The sequence below is a fragment of the Onychostoma macrolepis genome, chromosome 25 (genome assembly GCF_012432095.1).
Source record: "Onychostoma macrolepis isolate SWU-2019 chromosome 25, ASM1243209v1, whole genome shotgun sequence".
Classification (NCBI taxonomy): domain Eukaryota; kingdom Metazoa; phylum Chordata; class Actinopteri; order Cypriniformes; family Cyprinidae; genus Onychostoma; species Onychostoma macrolepis.
In genome coordinates, this window is record NC_081179.1 from 4,268,375 (window position 1) to 4,284,367 (window position 15,993).

The window sequence follows — 15,993 nt, forward strand, 5'->3', positions numbered from 1 at the left end:
GTGTAGATAAACTGACACCTCTAGTAGCTAACCCTGCTACCATTTTAACACCTTGAAACCAGAACATGAATGGTTCACGGTGATTGACATGGCTAATGGCTTTTGGTCAGTGCCTTTGGCAGCAGAGTGTCAGCCCTGGCTTGCTTTTACTGTTGATGGACAACAATATCAATGGACACGTCTTCCACAAGGGTTCCGCAATAGCCCTACTGTCTACCATCAAGCTCTCAGAACACATTTAACATCTCCAGAAATGCCAAATGTGACATCGGAGGTCATACAGTATGTGGATGATGTACTCGTTGCCTCAGAGACTGCACAAGAACATGAGAAGGATGTCAGAGCTCTTTTGGATCATCTAAGCTCTAAAGGTCATAAAGCAAGTTTAGAAAAGGCTCAGATTATGCAGAAAGAAGTGATCTATTTAGGACAGAAGATATCCAAGGGTGAAAGAACAATAACCCAAGATAGAACTAAGGCAATTAAAGAAACCCCTGAACCTACAACGGTTCAAGAACTAAGAAAGTTTTTAGGACTCTGTAACTACAACAGATCTTGGGTAGACTCATATACAGAAATTGCCCAGCCCCTTTATGACTTGCTAAAGGGAAATCCACATTCCAAAGAAAACATCACCCTCACTGAAGAAGCATGTACAGCCTTTCAGAAGCTAAAAAATGCTTTAAGCGAAGCACCTGCCATCGGAATACCTGACACAGGTAGACCTTTCACCATGTTTGTGAATGAGAAAGATGGATATATGACAGCCATGTTAACACAAGAACATGGGGGTGAACAGAGACCAGTGGGTTACTACTCAGCAAAATTGGATAATGTAGCTTTAGGCTTTGGACCCTGTCTAAGAGCAGTGCAAGCAGTTTACCTGGCCATTGGACTGGTTTCCAGTCTGACTCTTGATCAGAAATTGATTGTCAAATGTCCACACACAGTACATGCTCTACTAACAATGCACAGAGCTTCACAAGTAACAGCAAGCCGATGGGGAAATTGGCTGGCAGTACTAGAAGCAAGTAACATTGTAATTGAGAAGGCCAGTGTCTCTAATCCCTCCACCATGATGATGGCGACAGAGATGAATGAAGATGATCACAAGTGTGAAGAGATTGTCACCACTTTGGAAACTGATAAACATATCAAAGAAACTCCACTGCAAAACCCTGACTTGGTTCTCTTCACTGATGGATCATCAGCTTGTGAGATGGGGGTGAGAAAAACTGGATGGGCTGTAACATCAGACACTGAAGTTTTGGCAAAAGGATCAATGCCTCCAGGAACATCAGCTCAACAAGCAGAACTTAAGGCCCTGATTGAAGCATGCAAACTAGCCCAAGATAAAACAGTAAACATATACACAGATTCTAGATATGGATTCGGCGTTGTTCATGATTTTGGACAGTTGTGGAGACAAAGAGGATTCATGACTGCAGCTGGGACACCTGTAAAAAATGGACAACTTGTTAAAGAACTTCTAGAAGCTCTTCAGTTACCAAATGAAATCACTATTCTTAAGGTAAAAGCACACACAAAAGACACAACAACTGAAGCCAAAGGCAATGCCCTAGCAGACTATGCTGCTAAACATGCCTCAAAAGAGAGGAGTTTGGAGACAGTATTATTAAGACACATGGGAAAAGATAGACAAACTGTTTCAGACATCAAAGAAATGCAGAGTAAATCCCCAAGAGAAGAAATATGGTCATGGATGGAAAATGGAGCAAAACTACATGATGATAATATTTGGCGATATGATACACGAACCGTTGCTCCTGAATGTCTTTTGTCCTATTTAGCCACCCAAATTCATTCATTGGGCCATGTAGGTGATGACAAAATGATCTACAGATTCAATCAAGTGTGGTGGAATCCCAAGTTCCGCATACAAGCACGTCATGTCACTAGAAACTGCATCACATGTGAAAAAAACAATCCAGGAGCCAGAATCCAGACTCCAGCTGTGGCAACACCAGCTCCACCTGGTCCATTCAGACACCTTCAGATGGACTACATAACACTTCCTAGGTGTGGGAGATTTCAGGATGTGCTGGTCATAATAGATAAATTTTCAAGATGGGTTGAAGCATTCCCAACAAAACATGGCACATCAACACACACAGCCAAAATACTAGTCAAGGACATTATTCCAAGGTGGGGTCTACCAGAATGTATAGATTCTGACCAAGGAACACACTTTACAGCTGCAGTGTGCAAGGAAGTGTGTAGAATGTTGAACATTCAATGGTCATTACATTGCCCCTACAGACCACAAGCCTCAGGACAAACAGAGAGGATGAATCGAATCATAAAGGAACGATTATCAAAATGTCATCAGGAAGGAATTGCCTGGCCGGGTGCCCTACCCACTGTGCTCTGCAGCATTCGGGCAACACACAACAAGGAAACTGGATTAAGCCCCTTTGAAATCATCACAGGCCGTCCTATGTCTTTACCTGGAACCATAGATTTACGAAAGGCCGATGTACACTTGATATCTGACAGCCTGGTCCAATACTGTGAAAGACTCAGCCTGGCAGTACAGGGTGCCGAGAAGCAAGTTCGGGACGCATGGGAGCCTCCTCCAGAAGGGGGGCATAGTCTAATTCCTGGTCAATGGGTAATGATTCACAAACCTCAGAGATTACCATTGGAAACAAGGTGGGAAGGTCCATTTCAGGTTCTTTTAGTAACTAATGCAGCAGTTAAAGTATCTGGAAAGAATAAATGGATTCATGTGAACCATTGCAAATTAGCTAATCCACCTAGAGGAGAGGGATAGGTGGCAGTGGTGTTTATCAGAGTCCATACATGGCAGGACTAAAGTTTTTAGGCTTTAGCTTGTTGCCTGAGGATGAAGATCACACTATCACTGATAAACACTGTAGTGTCCTGCCAGATTAAATAGGGACAGTTTTAGCTGTAGAAAGAAGTAACTGCTCAAATCTAAGTGCTATGGCAAGATATGTTTTTCTTTCCTTCTTGTGTGTTGCAGGTCTTCAGTGGTCCTAAGGATCTACATCATTCTGCACATGTCTTTAAGCTGACACCTGCTGCAAGATTGGGATAACACAAATTCACCTGTTAAGTGAATGCTATCACAAGACCATACTCCAAGACACCTCAGAGAATGGCATCACTCACCATGCAAGCAATATTACTTTCATTAATCAATAGTGTTTTGAGTGCCAAAATGAATGTTGTGGATAACAAAAACATTTACATGCAGCTGGTACAGATGACAGCCAAACATGCTAACAGGACTGGTTGTTATATCTGTGGACTAATACCACATTCTGCTGCACATGGTTTTCCTATGATGTCTGTACCTGTCACTCCCAAGTATAACGGTGAAAATTCTGGAACTAATGAAATCATTGTCAGGTCTAACCAGAGGCTAGATGATCAACCTGTAAACATTGTTCTGTCCCTTGGGCCATATCCATGGTGTGTTAAACAAAATGGCTCTGTTTTTGTTGGAGAGACTGTGGATTGTCATAAGGTTATAGACAATCAAACCCTTCCAGAAGCGTATCATACTGCTGTGGGAGTTTATTGGATGTGTGGTAACAATGCATATTCTCAACTTCCTAGCATATGGTCAGGCGTCTGTGCACTAGGCCATCTAGTTCCAGCCATGAGGATTGTTTCAAGTTTGCCTGACAGAATCAGGTATCAAAGATCAACAGATCTTTTTGGAACTCACCATCAGTCTATGTGGAAGAGAGCACTTGGCGCTCTTCTTCCCACTTATGGAGTAATGTCAGCCTTGGACCAAATTGGTGACCTCTCCAAAGAAGTAGAAATATTAGCTAATAACACAGCATTGGGCTTAAGCAAGATATCAGAAGAATTAACCTCTGTTAGATTAATTGCCTTGCAAAACAGAGCAGCACTGGATTATCTACTATCTGCACAAGGTGGGACCTGCAAAATTATTGGAATAGAGTGCTGTTCTTACATTCCAAATAATAATGAAGATTTGCAAAAAGTGATTTCTAACATTCATAATGTCTCCAGGGTAGTACACGAAATATCAACAATTTCAAGTTCTGGCTTCTTCAATTGGATAACAAAATATGTAGGAGACCTAGGAAAAACGGCAGTTGAGTACATTTTCTTAGGCTTAATTGGGTTGACTCTGTTCACCTTACTGATTAAAGGGATGAAAATCATAGTAATTAAATTAATTTGCAGTACAACCAAGAAGGATAAAGCACAGGCTATTGATAGAACATCAGCAGCACATCTAATCTAAAGCCATGTATTGTACAGTTTGTGATGACCTAGCATCAATTGTCATGAATTGTTGTAACCTTTGTTGCAAGCAGGAACCTGTATACAGCATGTGTACACGATTACTAAAATGATAACTATTTGTTTTTATGTTCTTTTTATTATGTGTGATCAAAAATGATCAAAGGGGGGATTGAAAGATTATTTGTTTTTAATTAACTTTAGTCAAATGTATTTGAATCAACTGTAGCCAGCTGTATAAACTGTTCTAAAGTGTGAACCAACTGGCCCATATAATGAGCCTAAAAGTGTGAACCAAATGGCCCATCCTGTCAGGACATCATAAGGTTACACTATCATTGGCTCTCCATGGGGTGTTATTGTGTTGTTTGTAGCACATTTGTTACCAGGTATAAAGGTCTGGTCTCACAGACAGTACCTTGGGTTAAGATTGTTTGAAGGATGACATGCTAACATCACTGCTGAGGAACTGCTACACTGCTACCTTCAATAAATTCTTCTCCCCACAAGAACTTTGGTCAAGCTTACTTATTTTATGTATTAGAGAAATCTAGTACATTGGCGAGCCACCCAAACTACTGCTCAACCAAATACAGCAAAATCTAACAAATATAAAGACAAAAGAACTGATAAAAATGAGCTGTTATAGGAGTGATAGCCATGTGGGCAGCACTGTGTCGTATGCCATAGCTGTGCATAAGGTGTTTGTCACAGCTCCAGACTTATTTGTTCATTAATGACGTCATCAGCGACTTGTCGACTTCGAATCGACTTTCTTCACATAAAAGTCGACTTTAAAAAAGTCGTTCAACCCCTAGTACACACACGTACATTGTAAGTATAACAACAGATCAGGCTTAAAGCCATTGAGGGATTCTGTAGTTGTTAACATCCAATGACTGCAGGCACATGCTGAGTACATGGTCATATCATTACTCATGTGAGAAATTTACAATTTGCAATGAGGGCTAATTTGTCACAAATTGCATTCTCATGTCAATTCATTTGAATATGAAAAGGTGTTGAGGAGCTGGGCAAGCTCAGAGCTGATGTAATGCACAATCACTGTTTTTAGGTTTTAAAGGTTTGTTTATTTAATATAGTCTGTTTAAAGACTATATGAAGGCCCAGTAGCCATTTGCTTGATATAAGGTGTGATATGCTTAATAGTGTGTTACTATTTGACCATAAACACCTCCCATGCAACAGGGAGAAAAACATGAGTCTTCTGAGTGGGGTGTACCCTCGGACTCAGCTTTTTGAGCCACTCTCAGAAACAAAGGAATTTGTTTTATAAAATCATCACTGTGTATCAGTTTCAGATTTTTAAGCTTATCATCTATTGTTTGACTGCAGTCAAGGGGAGTTCTGCTTTGTAGTAGTTAGTCCTCAAGAGCTGAGGTATAATTTTGGCCTAAATGAAGCTTTCCGTAAAGCACCTTTATGTGTGGTGTGATTACATCACTCTGTTTTGCCCAACTTCCCTTTCATATATAAACCTATCAACTTAAATTGCCTTCCTTTTATCCAATCCAAAGCTTTCCAATTCTTTTTATTAATTTGGAATTTGAATTCTTTTAGTTCATTTTCATTAAAATGTTGCTCATTTGTTGAAATGAAGCAAACAAGACAATAGAGAAGGCAGTTTACAGATTAAAACTTTAGGTTCTAATTTATGACTTTCTGTTGAGTACCAGAATATAGTTTGGATGATGGTATTCCAATTTTAAGTTTCATCTCTTGTTGCTTAGGCAAACAAAGATATTTTCCATTTCAGAACAAGGGATGTCATTCCTCGTCTACGCTGTCCCTGATAAGTTGTTTTGTCTAATTCTCAACCCACCGGATACGGTCTCCGGTCTAACAATATGAGCATTCCGGCTCATTCTACAAAAGTGTATATATGGGGTGCGTCTGTCTTTCCCTCAATATTTCTACAAGGCAAATAAAAATTGACTTACCACAGCAGCTGGAGAAAGAGAACGAGATGATCAAACCTCTTGTTCAGTACAGTCCATATTGCGCCGAAAAGACGTCACTCGCTTGCTTGGGAGATCACGGAGGATGGTCACCACTTTGTAAGGTCGACGAATTTGGTCCAAGGACGGTATCCAATCGTGGATGAAAGTTTCCTGCATGTTCGGTCTTTTCAGCGCGCAAAGTTATTAAATTTAGGTTAACTTCAAATCTGACTCCATTTTAGTATCTAATCTGACTCTATTTTATTATGACCTCGAATTTAGGTTGAAAGGCAAATTGGTTGTTTGTCTGTCCCTAATTATTCCTATTATTCTTCTGACATTTGATTATTCTAGTTAATTCTTTACTTTATATTTACTCATTCATTAGGGATCTATATCACCCAGGGTATATCACGCCGGCCGACGTATTTATACCCCATAATCACAATCTCGCCAGTCTAATCATTAGTCAGCGGTTATGGCTAATACTATTTAATAGGTCGCTCATACTCACCATTATTTAAATAGTAATTCTGTTTAGCCCCCTACAGTTACCTATGTACAACTTAGTTAAAGCTCAGACAATAATCAGCGGTTATGCTAGTCCTGTTTATCTAGCCCCTGATAGTTATATAACCATGTACAACTTAACTATAGTTGAGACAATAATCAGCGGTTATGCTAGTAGCCTACTATGGAATATGTTAATATCTCATTAGTATTTTCACCTAGCCCCCGATAGTTAAAATAACTACGTACAACTTGAATAAAGCTCAAACAATAATCAGAGGTTATGCTAGTATCCTATATCTAGCCCCCAATAGTTAGCAAACTACGTACAACTTAATTAAAGCTGAGACAGTAACCAGCGGTTATGACCAGTACTATAACTAGCCCTCCATAGTTAATGCAACTGAGTACAACTTAACTAAAGTCAAGCAATTAATAAGCCTGGACGCAGATTTGCAGAGACATATACCTTCACTTAATCTACTTGAGAAAATAATTTCAGAGTAAGTCAGAATAAATTCAAATGTAACAATTTATTATCAGTCAGGTAAATATGTATTATGCTAATTATACAGCTAATTCAAAGATATCAAATCAATACAAAACATTGAATTCTCAAAGATAAATCTAAGAGTAAAAGATGCATACCTGACTTGAGAAAAATACATAGTATGAAGTGTGGGAACACTTTATCCTATGGGCTCATTCCAGCTACAGAAGGCCCTGATCCTTTTGCAACATTTCCTTAAGTATCTCAGACCAAGACCAACATCCCCCGAAATGGAGACAGGAACTAACAATTGGAATTTGCATTGATCAAGCAGAGTTATCACCTTTTGGGACAGATGGTAATTTGCATGAAAGACACTGGGAACTCACCCGCCCTCTACAGTGTGCAAAATATCTCTAAACTCTTAGGATCTGTATTACCTTTTAGTTTACTTCTTATAAGAATGAGACCATTGTACCAGTCGCCCTGAGACAATTCAAATGATACCAAACATGACTGTAAATACCACTTGCATTAATGTAGAACATTACAATCTACTATTGACCATTATGAGCAGATTGAGTAGAAGGAAGGATGGGTGAAGGGATTTAAGAAGAAACAAATGGAAGTTTCCTGCACCTCCACTCTGTGGGGTGTCTCGAAGATGCCCGTGCAGGTTTGTACTGTCTGTTTCTCAGGAGATCAAAGTATCTGAGGTTCTTTCATCCTTACAGACCCGGTAATGCCAGTGACCACTGGGGGTGCTGAACGCTGCCGTTTCCCGGGAGCTTGGGAACAGGGGCACTTGCCAGTAGCCCTTGGTGAGGTCTAGCGTCGAGATGTGCCTCTGGGATCCGATAAGCCCGCTGCCACACGACGACTCCAGGCGAGGTGCGAACTTCATGCTGTATCACAGAAGTCCTCCCTGGGGTCTCGCTGAGCACATCTGAAAACTGACTGACCAAGGTTTCCAGTTCCTTCTTCTGCGCCCGGACAGCTGTGGGTCTATATCCACGACAAGAGGCTGGTTTTGAGCAAAGGTGGCAAGCTGCTCGGGGCGCGCAGTCCAGACAATGAACTGATCCCCAGGCTGGAATTCCCTCGCTTGAGCTGGCTGGTTATACAACCTCTGTTGGGCATGCTGGGCAGTCACTAGATGCTCTCGAACTAGTGGCATTAGTGGCATCGATCCTCTCTCTCGGGAGTACGTGCTCTATGAGGGTGCGATTTGGAGTGTGCTGGTTATCCCAGGCTTCGCAAGCCACGTGTAGGAGTCCTCGTGGTTGTCTTCCGAACAGCAGCTCGAACGGTGTGAACCTGGTGGAAGCCTGAGGTATTTCTCGGACTCTGAACAGCAAGTAGGGAAGCATAAGGTCCCAGTCGCGCCCATCTTCGGCTACTACGTGCCACAGCATCTGTTTAAGAGTCTTGTTAAATCTCTCCACTAAGCCATCCGTCTGAGGGTGATAAACAGATTGCGTAGTTGTTTCACCTGTAGTAGCCGGCAGAGGTCAGTCATGAGCCGGGACATTAAAGGGGTGCCTTGGTCATTCAGGAACTCCTTGGGGATGCCCACCTGGTGGCATAGTAGAAACAACTCCCTTGCGATGTTCCTAGCCGTCGCTTTGCAAAGGGGAATGGCCTCCGGGTACCAAGGTGGCATTGTCCACTAAGATGAGGATGTTCGTGACCCCGGGCAGACTTTGGCAGCGGGCCCACCAGATCCATCCCGATTCGCTCGAAGGGCTCCTCAATGATGGGTAGCGGTATTAAAGGGCTGGGGGGAGGACGACATGGGGACGTTTGCTGGCAGGTTGGGCAGCTTTGACAGAAACGTTTCACTTCCGAATCGAAACCCAAGACTCACCCTCCCTCTCGCTGTCGGTGGCTAGTAGGACGGCCTGTCTGGTGGGCAGTCCCCGGCGTCTCCTCCGTTGGCGTTCTCGGTTTGTGGTGGCTGCCTGCACCTTTGTGGTCAATAGTTGGTCAAACCAGGTCCCGGGTTCTGCAGAGATATGAACTGTGCGGGCAGGGACATGCCATGTATCACCGTGGACACAGGTGATAGGAAGAGCTGTCTTCTGCTCTGGCCGAGGTCTGACCACAGTGGGCTGGACAAGTGTGACCGAACTCCCCGAGTTGAGAAGAGCTTGAACCGTCTTGCCAGCCACCTTAACGGCTCATCCTGGGGCTGCGGTTGGAACGGTACGATGGATACTGCAGCCGGCCACCCACGCTCGTGCTCCGTGACCTGGGGGTTCGGTGGGCATAGGTTCGTCGACAATGTCGGGGACCTCCGGCCTGCTGACTGTGCGCGAGGAGCCCTCCAGCGTACGCCACTCCACCCTCCGGGGCGCCAGGCCCGCTCTCTCTCTGGCATCTTGAGCGAATGACGCGTCAGCCAACTCCACCGCCTCTACCAGCTCGGCGATGTCGAGGGGGTTCCTCATACTGACCGGGCGTCGCATGGATCTCAGTAGACCCCGAAGCAGCCAATTGACGACCACCCTCTCCACAACCTGATCGGCGGACGGGGATCTGGCCAGCAGCCACAGGTGTGCAAGTCATGCGATAAGCACACCCGGGAGAGGATCTCAGCATTCAGGTCATTATACTGTTCGTTACGTGGGGCTTGTAAGGAATAATAGGCTCGCTGCGCTTCCCCCGTGAGGAACGGGACGATGATGCGAGCCCACTCTTCTTTCACCCACTCCTCTCGGGTAGCAATGACCTCAAATGTATGGAGGTAAGCCTCAACATCATCTTGGTCTGTTACCCTCAGTAGGCATTGATGCGCTTTGCTGGTGGCATCCGGGAGGGGGAAGCGCCCCGCTGCGGTGGCCTGTAGCTGCTCAACTACCCGGTCAGTATATTCCTGTCGAGCTGCCAGCCTCTCCATGAACTTCTGTTGACGAGCAGAGAGCTCAGTGAGACGGTGGATGATCTCTTCCATCGTCCGAGAGAGGGAGAGAGAGAGAGAGCGGTAGACCTACAGGTAGGGAAATCAGAGAGATGAGAAACCTGGCGTATATTTCACATGTCTCAATTCACCCTTTCTGCCCGCATTCTCCACCATATGTAGCGGGGTGAATGAGGACACAGACACAAATGATGGAGTTTACCAGCAAAATCCCCGGAGGGTGATTTATTTAAACAGAGAAGTGGTAATACGGTGCTCTGTGCAGGTGCGCTGGGTCCTAGTGGTGATAGTGTCTGTGATCCTCTGTGAAAGGTAGCGAATGGTCAGGAGCACAGTCAGACTCTGTGAAGATGAAGAGAAAACACACATTAGTCTCTCTTCCAGGGAGCATGTAACTCATCTTTTGGTTTTGCTTCCAGCTTTAAAGTTGTTGCAAACGGGCTCCAGGTGCACTGGCCATTACGCTCAGGTATTCTTAGTTGGCAATAAGTGCAGGAGTGGCATTTCCTGGGCGATGCTGATCTGCCCTCGGGATACTCGCCACAGGTACAAAACAGATTTCAGTACTTCAGTAGGTTGGTATATTAACATTATATCAGTTAATGAGATTACGGTATTTAAATGTAAATTTAAGTTAAAACCGTAAAACCTAAAATGTTGCTACAGTATTTTTTACAGTAAAATTTTACGGAATTTTTTTTTACAGTGTAGCTTTAACTTGTGTGGTTTAGATTCACAAATGTTTAGTGAATATTCAAACATATATTTTAAAGTCTCTTTTAAAATCTTTGCGCTTGTTGTTTGTCACATCTTGAAGAGCACTGCTACATCCTGTGTCTACAGTCTTCTCCACATTCTGTGGGTTCACCCTGAGAAAAGATCAAATATACCTTTTGCCATAAAATGTGAAACTTATGAGTGCAACAGAGAGAAAATATAACACTCTGATGATCAGTAAGAGCAAAATAATGGAAGGAAATGTAGCTATGAGGATTGGCTTAGTTAAAAATAGTCTTTAAAATAAGCAAGAGAAAAGAAGACCTTTTGCAGGCTAAGTCTAACAGCCTGACAGCTAGACCAGAACTGCTGTTTCTCATATTGATTAGTCTGATTTTACTGCAATCTTAGATTTTGAGCAATCTACAGTTTCAATCTACAGATCAGAACTTTGTTTTTACCCTCGAATTTTCATGACTTTTCAAGTTATTCATCATTATTGGATAAGGATTACATTTGTCATTTTATAGAGACTGCACTCTGCCATCTTGAGCTGAGCAGATAAATGTATGTAGAAAGCCTTTTCCATGGCATCTTTAAATTTACATGACTTTTCTAGGCCTATTTCTAGGTATTTTTCAAATTTTCTATGAGAAGTGTGCAAAAGACCCTTTTATCCTGCAGTGAGCTGTTCTCCAGACTTTACTTAGCAGGGTGCTCCTGAGCGCACAACAGCCCCTGATGTACATTAAAGGTGTGATGACTGCACTGATACATGCCAAAATGCACAAAATGTACCCTCATTTTTAAACATATACCATGTAGAATCAAGGGCGTAAATTTAATTCAACAGTAGGGAGGGACAATAAACATAAAATTTCTCAAGAGCAATTTTTGAAGGGGACACAAATAATACAGCCAAAATTGTACTTGTAAGGATAGATGTCACGGATCAGTCAGGCCCTTCACTCCACCAATCACAGCGTTCCACCTCACCAGAGTTCTGATCACGCACACCTGCACCTGATCACTGCCTCATCAACACCCGCTACAAAAGATCCTCACACACTCACTTCACTGTCCGATCTCGTTTCTCAACGTGGACTCTGACACCGCTGTATCCTACGACCAAAGACTATATCCTTCCAAGAGAGCATACTTACCTTGTTTACCTTACCTCCTGTGTTTCTTCCTCCTTGTGTCCTCCTCTCCTCCTAGAGTGCCTGTCAACGGAGTGTGTGAGTGTCTTTGTGGATTCCCCCGTCTCGTCTCCCAGAACCGCTGTGGAAAAATAAGAGAGTTATCATCATCTTATCACCAATCCACAACCTAGTCACTTCAAGACTATCTACTCACCTCTCCACTCTATTATCTCCACCAGTGTGCTTCACTTGTTTAAATAAACCACTTTATGTTCACCACTTACCTTCGTGTCCGAGTCAATCCAGAACAATAGATAGGTGTACACAGCAAACATGGGGACCGTGTTTAAATATGAGTTTGGTTCATAGGTTCACCATGCGTTTGTATTATAATTATTAAATTATTTTGCATCCTCCACATAGTATTTTAGGTTTTGTCTGGGACTGAGGACGTCTCTTATTTAGATAGGCCTATTCAACCGCAGCAAGCACACTGCACTTAAAGGGATAGCTCACCCAAAAATGAAAGTTCTGTCATAGACAGCAAGGACATCAGGGGTTCAACTGTAATTTTACGAAGCTGCGAGAATACTTTTTGTGTGCAAAAACCCCCCCCAAAAAAACACTTTATTCAAATTCGTCTCCTCCGCGTCACCCTAGTGCCATTTTGGAGAATATCCACTGAATGCAAACAGCGTATTCTCTTCTGTGTCAGCTGCGTACGCCACCAATTTTGGGTGAACTAACCCTTTAACATCATATTGTGCAAAACCTAACACATCGGTAGGTCAGTTTATATTGTTTTACTACTCACACAATTATTTTAAGTATATGTCCATTATATTATTTACAATACACAAAGTGGCTTGTAATGATATTTTTAGGGGAGACAACCCTCAGATGGGGGGGGGTCCCCCCTGTGATTTACACCCCTGGAGGCATAATTTGTCATTTCATTTTAAAATGTTTGACATTCATGAATATTAAAAAACAACTTACTCATCTCATACTTTAATTTACACAAGTCAATAAAAACAAAAAAATGACTGTTTGGATACATATTCACATAAAAAAATATCACTCATCACTCTCATAGCTTGAACATACAGATGTCACATACACAATGTCATCTTTGCACTTAATTCATCTGCCTTCAACAAATTAGTTTCCAAGAAGGTAAAACTAAGACGCATAAACAATAATAGCTACATCTGACATGAAACTCATAAAGTTTTAACTTGTGTGCTTTAGATTCACAAATGTTATATTTAAATATTTAAATATATTTTTAAAGTCTTGTGGTTTGTCACATCCTGAATATCACTTCTACATCCTGTCTACAGTCTTCTCCACATTCTGAGATTCATAGAAAATAATTTATTGCGTTGCAAAAAATACATATAGCCTACAGTGTAGGCCCAAAAGTTTCTGACAGCAAGCAAATAAAAATCTCTAGTGCAGACAATTCCCATTTGACATGAGGCTTTCTGAACAATTCGTCAATGTCGAATTTCAGTCTAATGGGACTGAGCAGCATCTACTTAAACACACTTTAACCAGCACCAGTGTCCTCTATCTACTAAAGGCGCATTACAATGCTCACCTTTAACCAAACCGTTCCACTCTCTGTTGACTTTTCGCGTCCTGAAGATTATTTGATATTTATTTTTCATATTCTGTTCGCTACAGGTTCGGCTCTGCTGGCAGGGTCAGTGGTCATCGGCATAATGAGCACCAGAGCCCTGCGCTCCCAAAACCGCTTCATCTTCATGTTAAACACCAGCATCAGTGACACTTTAACCGGCTGCTCTGTCTTCTACCTCGGCCTGTTTGACGTACAAGAGGGATATCCGTCCCGGAACGGAACATATTACATTTTACCATCATTTCTAGGAGTGAACGTGTTGACGTTTGTGTTTGCACAGTTTGATAGATTCCTGGCTGTGTGTCACCCCTTCTTCTACAAGCGGTACATTACGCGCGGGGTTGTGATTGGCGTCTGCGCGCTCTGTTGGATTTACACATATTCAATTCTAACCGTTCAAAGCGTCGTGCCAGTTGCGTTCGCATCTCAAATGAACGCTTTTGGGGTCATAGTCCTGCAGGTGATCGTGGCCGTCAAAGTTTTAATGACCATCAAACTGTACATGATCACGAGGTATCAGCTCAGCCGAGAAGCGCCCGGCAGCGACAAGGACAGCAAGAAAGAATCGCTGCGCATCATCGTTATTGTGGTCATTTGTTTTCTCATCTTGTGGGCTCCGTCTTTTGTGAACATCTCAGTAAAATATGTGACTAAGAACGGGCTGAGGTTCAAAAATGAAGCCACGAATCTTTTCGCGATCATGGCGCGATTTAACGCACTCAGCACGCCTGCGCTGTACATCTGGGGCAGTCCAGCGTTACGCGCGGCGGTCTGGACCTCCGTGTGGAGTAAAGTATTCAAGAGAAGAAAGACAAGGTTTATTTTGGGTCTAATTGTACGCAGGGGACATGGTGATGGGAAAAATATGAGATGGGAAGAATTGCATTTCTCTAAGAAACGTTGCGTTTGCCTTCAAAAACACTTAATTGGGCTATATATTTTTCCCCACAACAAATTCAATTCAATTCAATTCAAGTTTATTTATATAGCGCTTTTTACGATACAATCGTTGCAAATGTTTTGCCAGCGACCGCAGATTTCTCAGGAGAATCCAAACGAACAGCACAAAAAGCATTGAAATATAAAATTTCCTCCCCTCCCACGTCCCTTTAGGTGTTGTTCTGTATAATTGTATGAATATAAAATATTCAAATGACACCTGTTTATATTGTAATGCTAACTGTAATACTTTTTGTCGGTCTAATTATATACTACAGTCTGAAATGCTTGATAACTTTACTTAAAACAAGTTAACAAAGATTATATGTAACAAAAGGCAGATCAGAAGTTAATTCAAAGAGATTGAATCACCCCCCCCCCCCCAAAAAAAAATTCACACAGTTTTTAATTGTGTGAATCAACCACATTTTAAAGCACACAACACATTAACCATTCTGTTAAAGATTCCTTTTGTTATTAATTATAACCTATTAATTAATAACCTGAGTTTTGTACTTACCTCACAATGCGTTTGTGTCTGTCTTTTAAAACAGGGTCGAGTCCAGTCATGTGAAGCTCAGGAAGGAAGGAGAGAGAGTCCTCAGCATCACGTAGCATCAGAGAAACATGAACACCGAAGACTCTCCAACTATCTGCTGACAGACTGAAATGATCCGAGCGATTACAAGAGAGCAGCTAAAAACATTGACCTTGACAGCTGATAAAATGCCAAACGATTTTTCACAATTTGTTCTCTTATGTTATATGCAACCTGTTGGTTTTTTGAGTTTTGCAGAAATGTAGGTAGAGGCACGTATTTCCATTTTTATCAGGGTTTTTGAAGAATGTCTGAATCAAGTCTTATTGGTCTAATTTTTTTTTCATGAAGTGACCGGTTGTTCATCACCTTTATGACTCGCGCTCGTACTCTCTTAAAAATAAAGGTTCTTAATTGGCATCAATGGTTCCACAAAGAACCTTTACCATCCATGAAACCTTTTCATTCTACAAAAGGTTCTTTACAGTAGACAAAGGTTCTTTAGATTATTAAAATGTTCTTCTCACTAAGAAAAAATGGTTCTTTTAAGAACTGTTCATTGAAAGGTTCTTTGGGGAACCAAAACTGGTTCTTCTATGGCATCACTATGAAAACAAACTTTTGGAACCTTTATTTTTAAAAGTGTATAATGGTTGTGAATAGCGACCAGCATCAGGCTTTTTAAAAAGATGCAAAAGTGTCACAGAATGATCCCATGTCATATACTCAAACTAATGAAAGTCATTATGTGCAGCTTTGAGTTAGTAAAAAATAAAAACCTAGATGTTTTCCTTGAACCTTGAGTGTACACAACTTTATTTTATTTTTTTAAAACTTATTTTTCAGTTATTGTTGTTTTTGT

At 41.9% G+C, this 15,993-nt stretch overlaps 1 protein-coding gene across 1 annotated transcript; it reads left to right on the top strand.

Annotated features, from left to right (window-relative positions):
• The first annotated feature begins 13,604 nt into the window (after window positions 1–13,604).
• On the top strand, window positions 13,605–15,380 carry LOC131533893 (C5a anaphylatoxin chemotactic receptor 1-like). Its single transcript, XM_058766341.1, has 2 exons — window positions 13,605–14,470; window positions 15,148–15,380. The coding sequence occupies exons 1-2, from the start codon at window positions 13,605–13,607 to the stop codon at window positions 15,206–15,208; spliced, it is 927 nt and encodes a 308-aa protein (XP_058622324.1). The 3' UTR covers window positions 15,209–15,380.
• Window positions 15,381–15,993: the final 613 nt, after the last annotated feature.

Bases quoted from the DNA above. Each gene is read 5' to 3' on its own strand.
- LOC131533893 (XM_058766341.1), top strand. From the start codon at position 13,605: ATGCTCACCTTTAACCAAACCGTTCCACTCTCTGTTGACTTTTCGCGT. The intron at 14,471-15,147 runs GTTTATTTTGGG...CTTTTAAAACAG, and splicing joins TTCAAGAGAAGAAAGACAAG to GGTCGAGTCCAGTCATGTGA.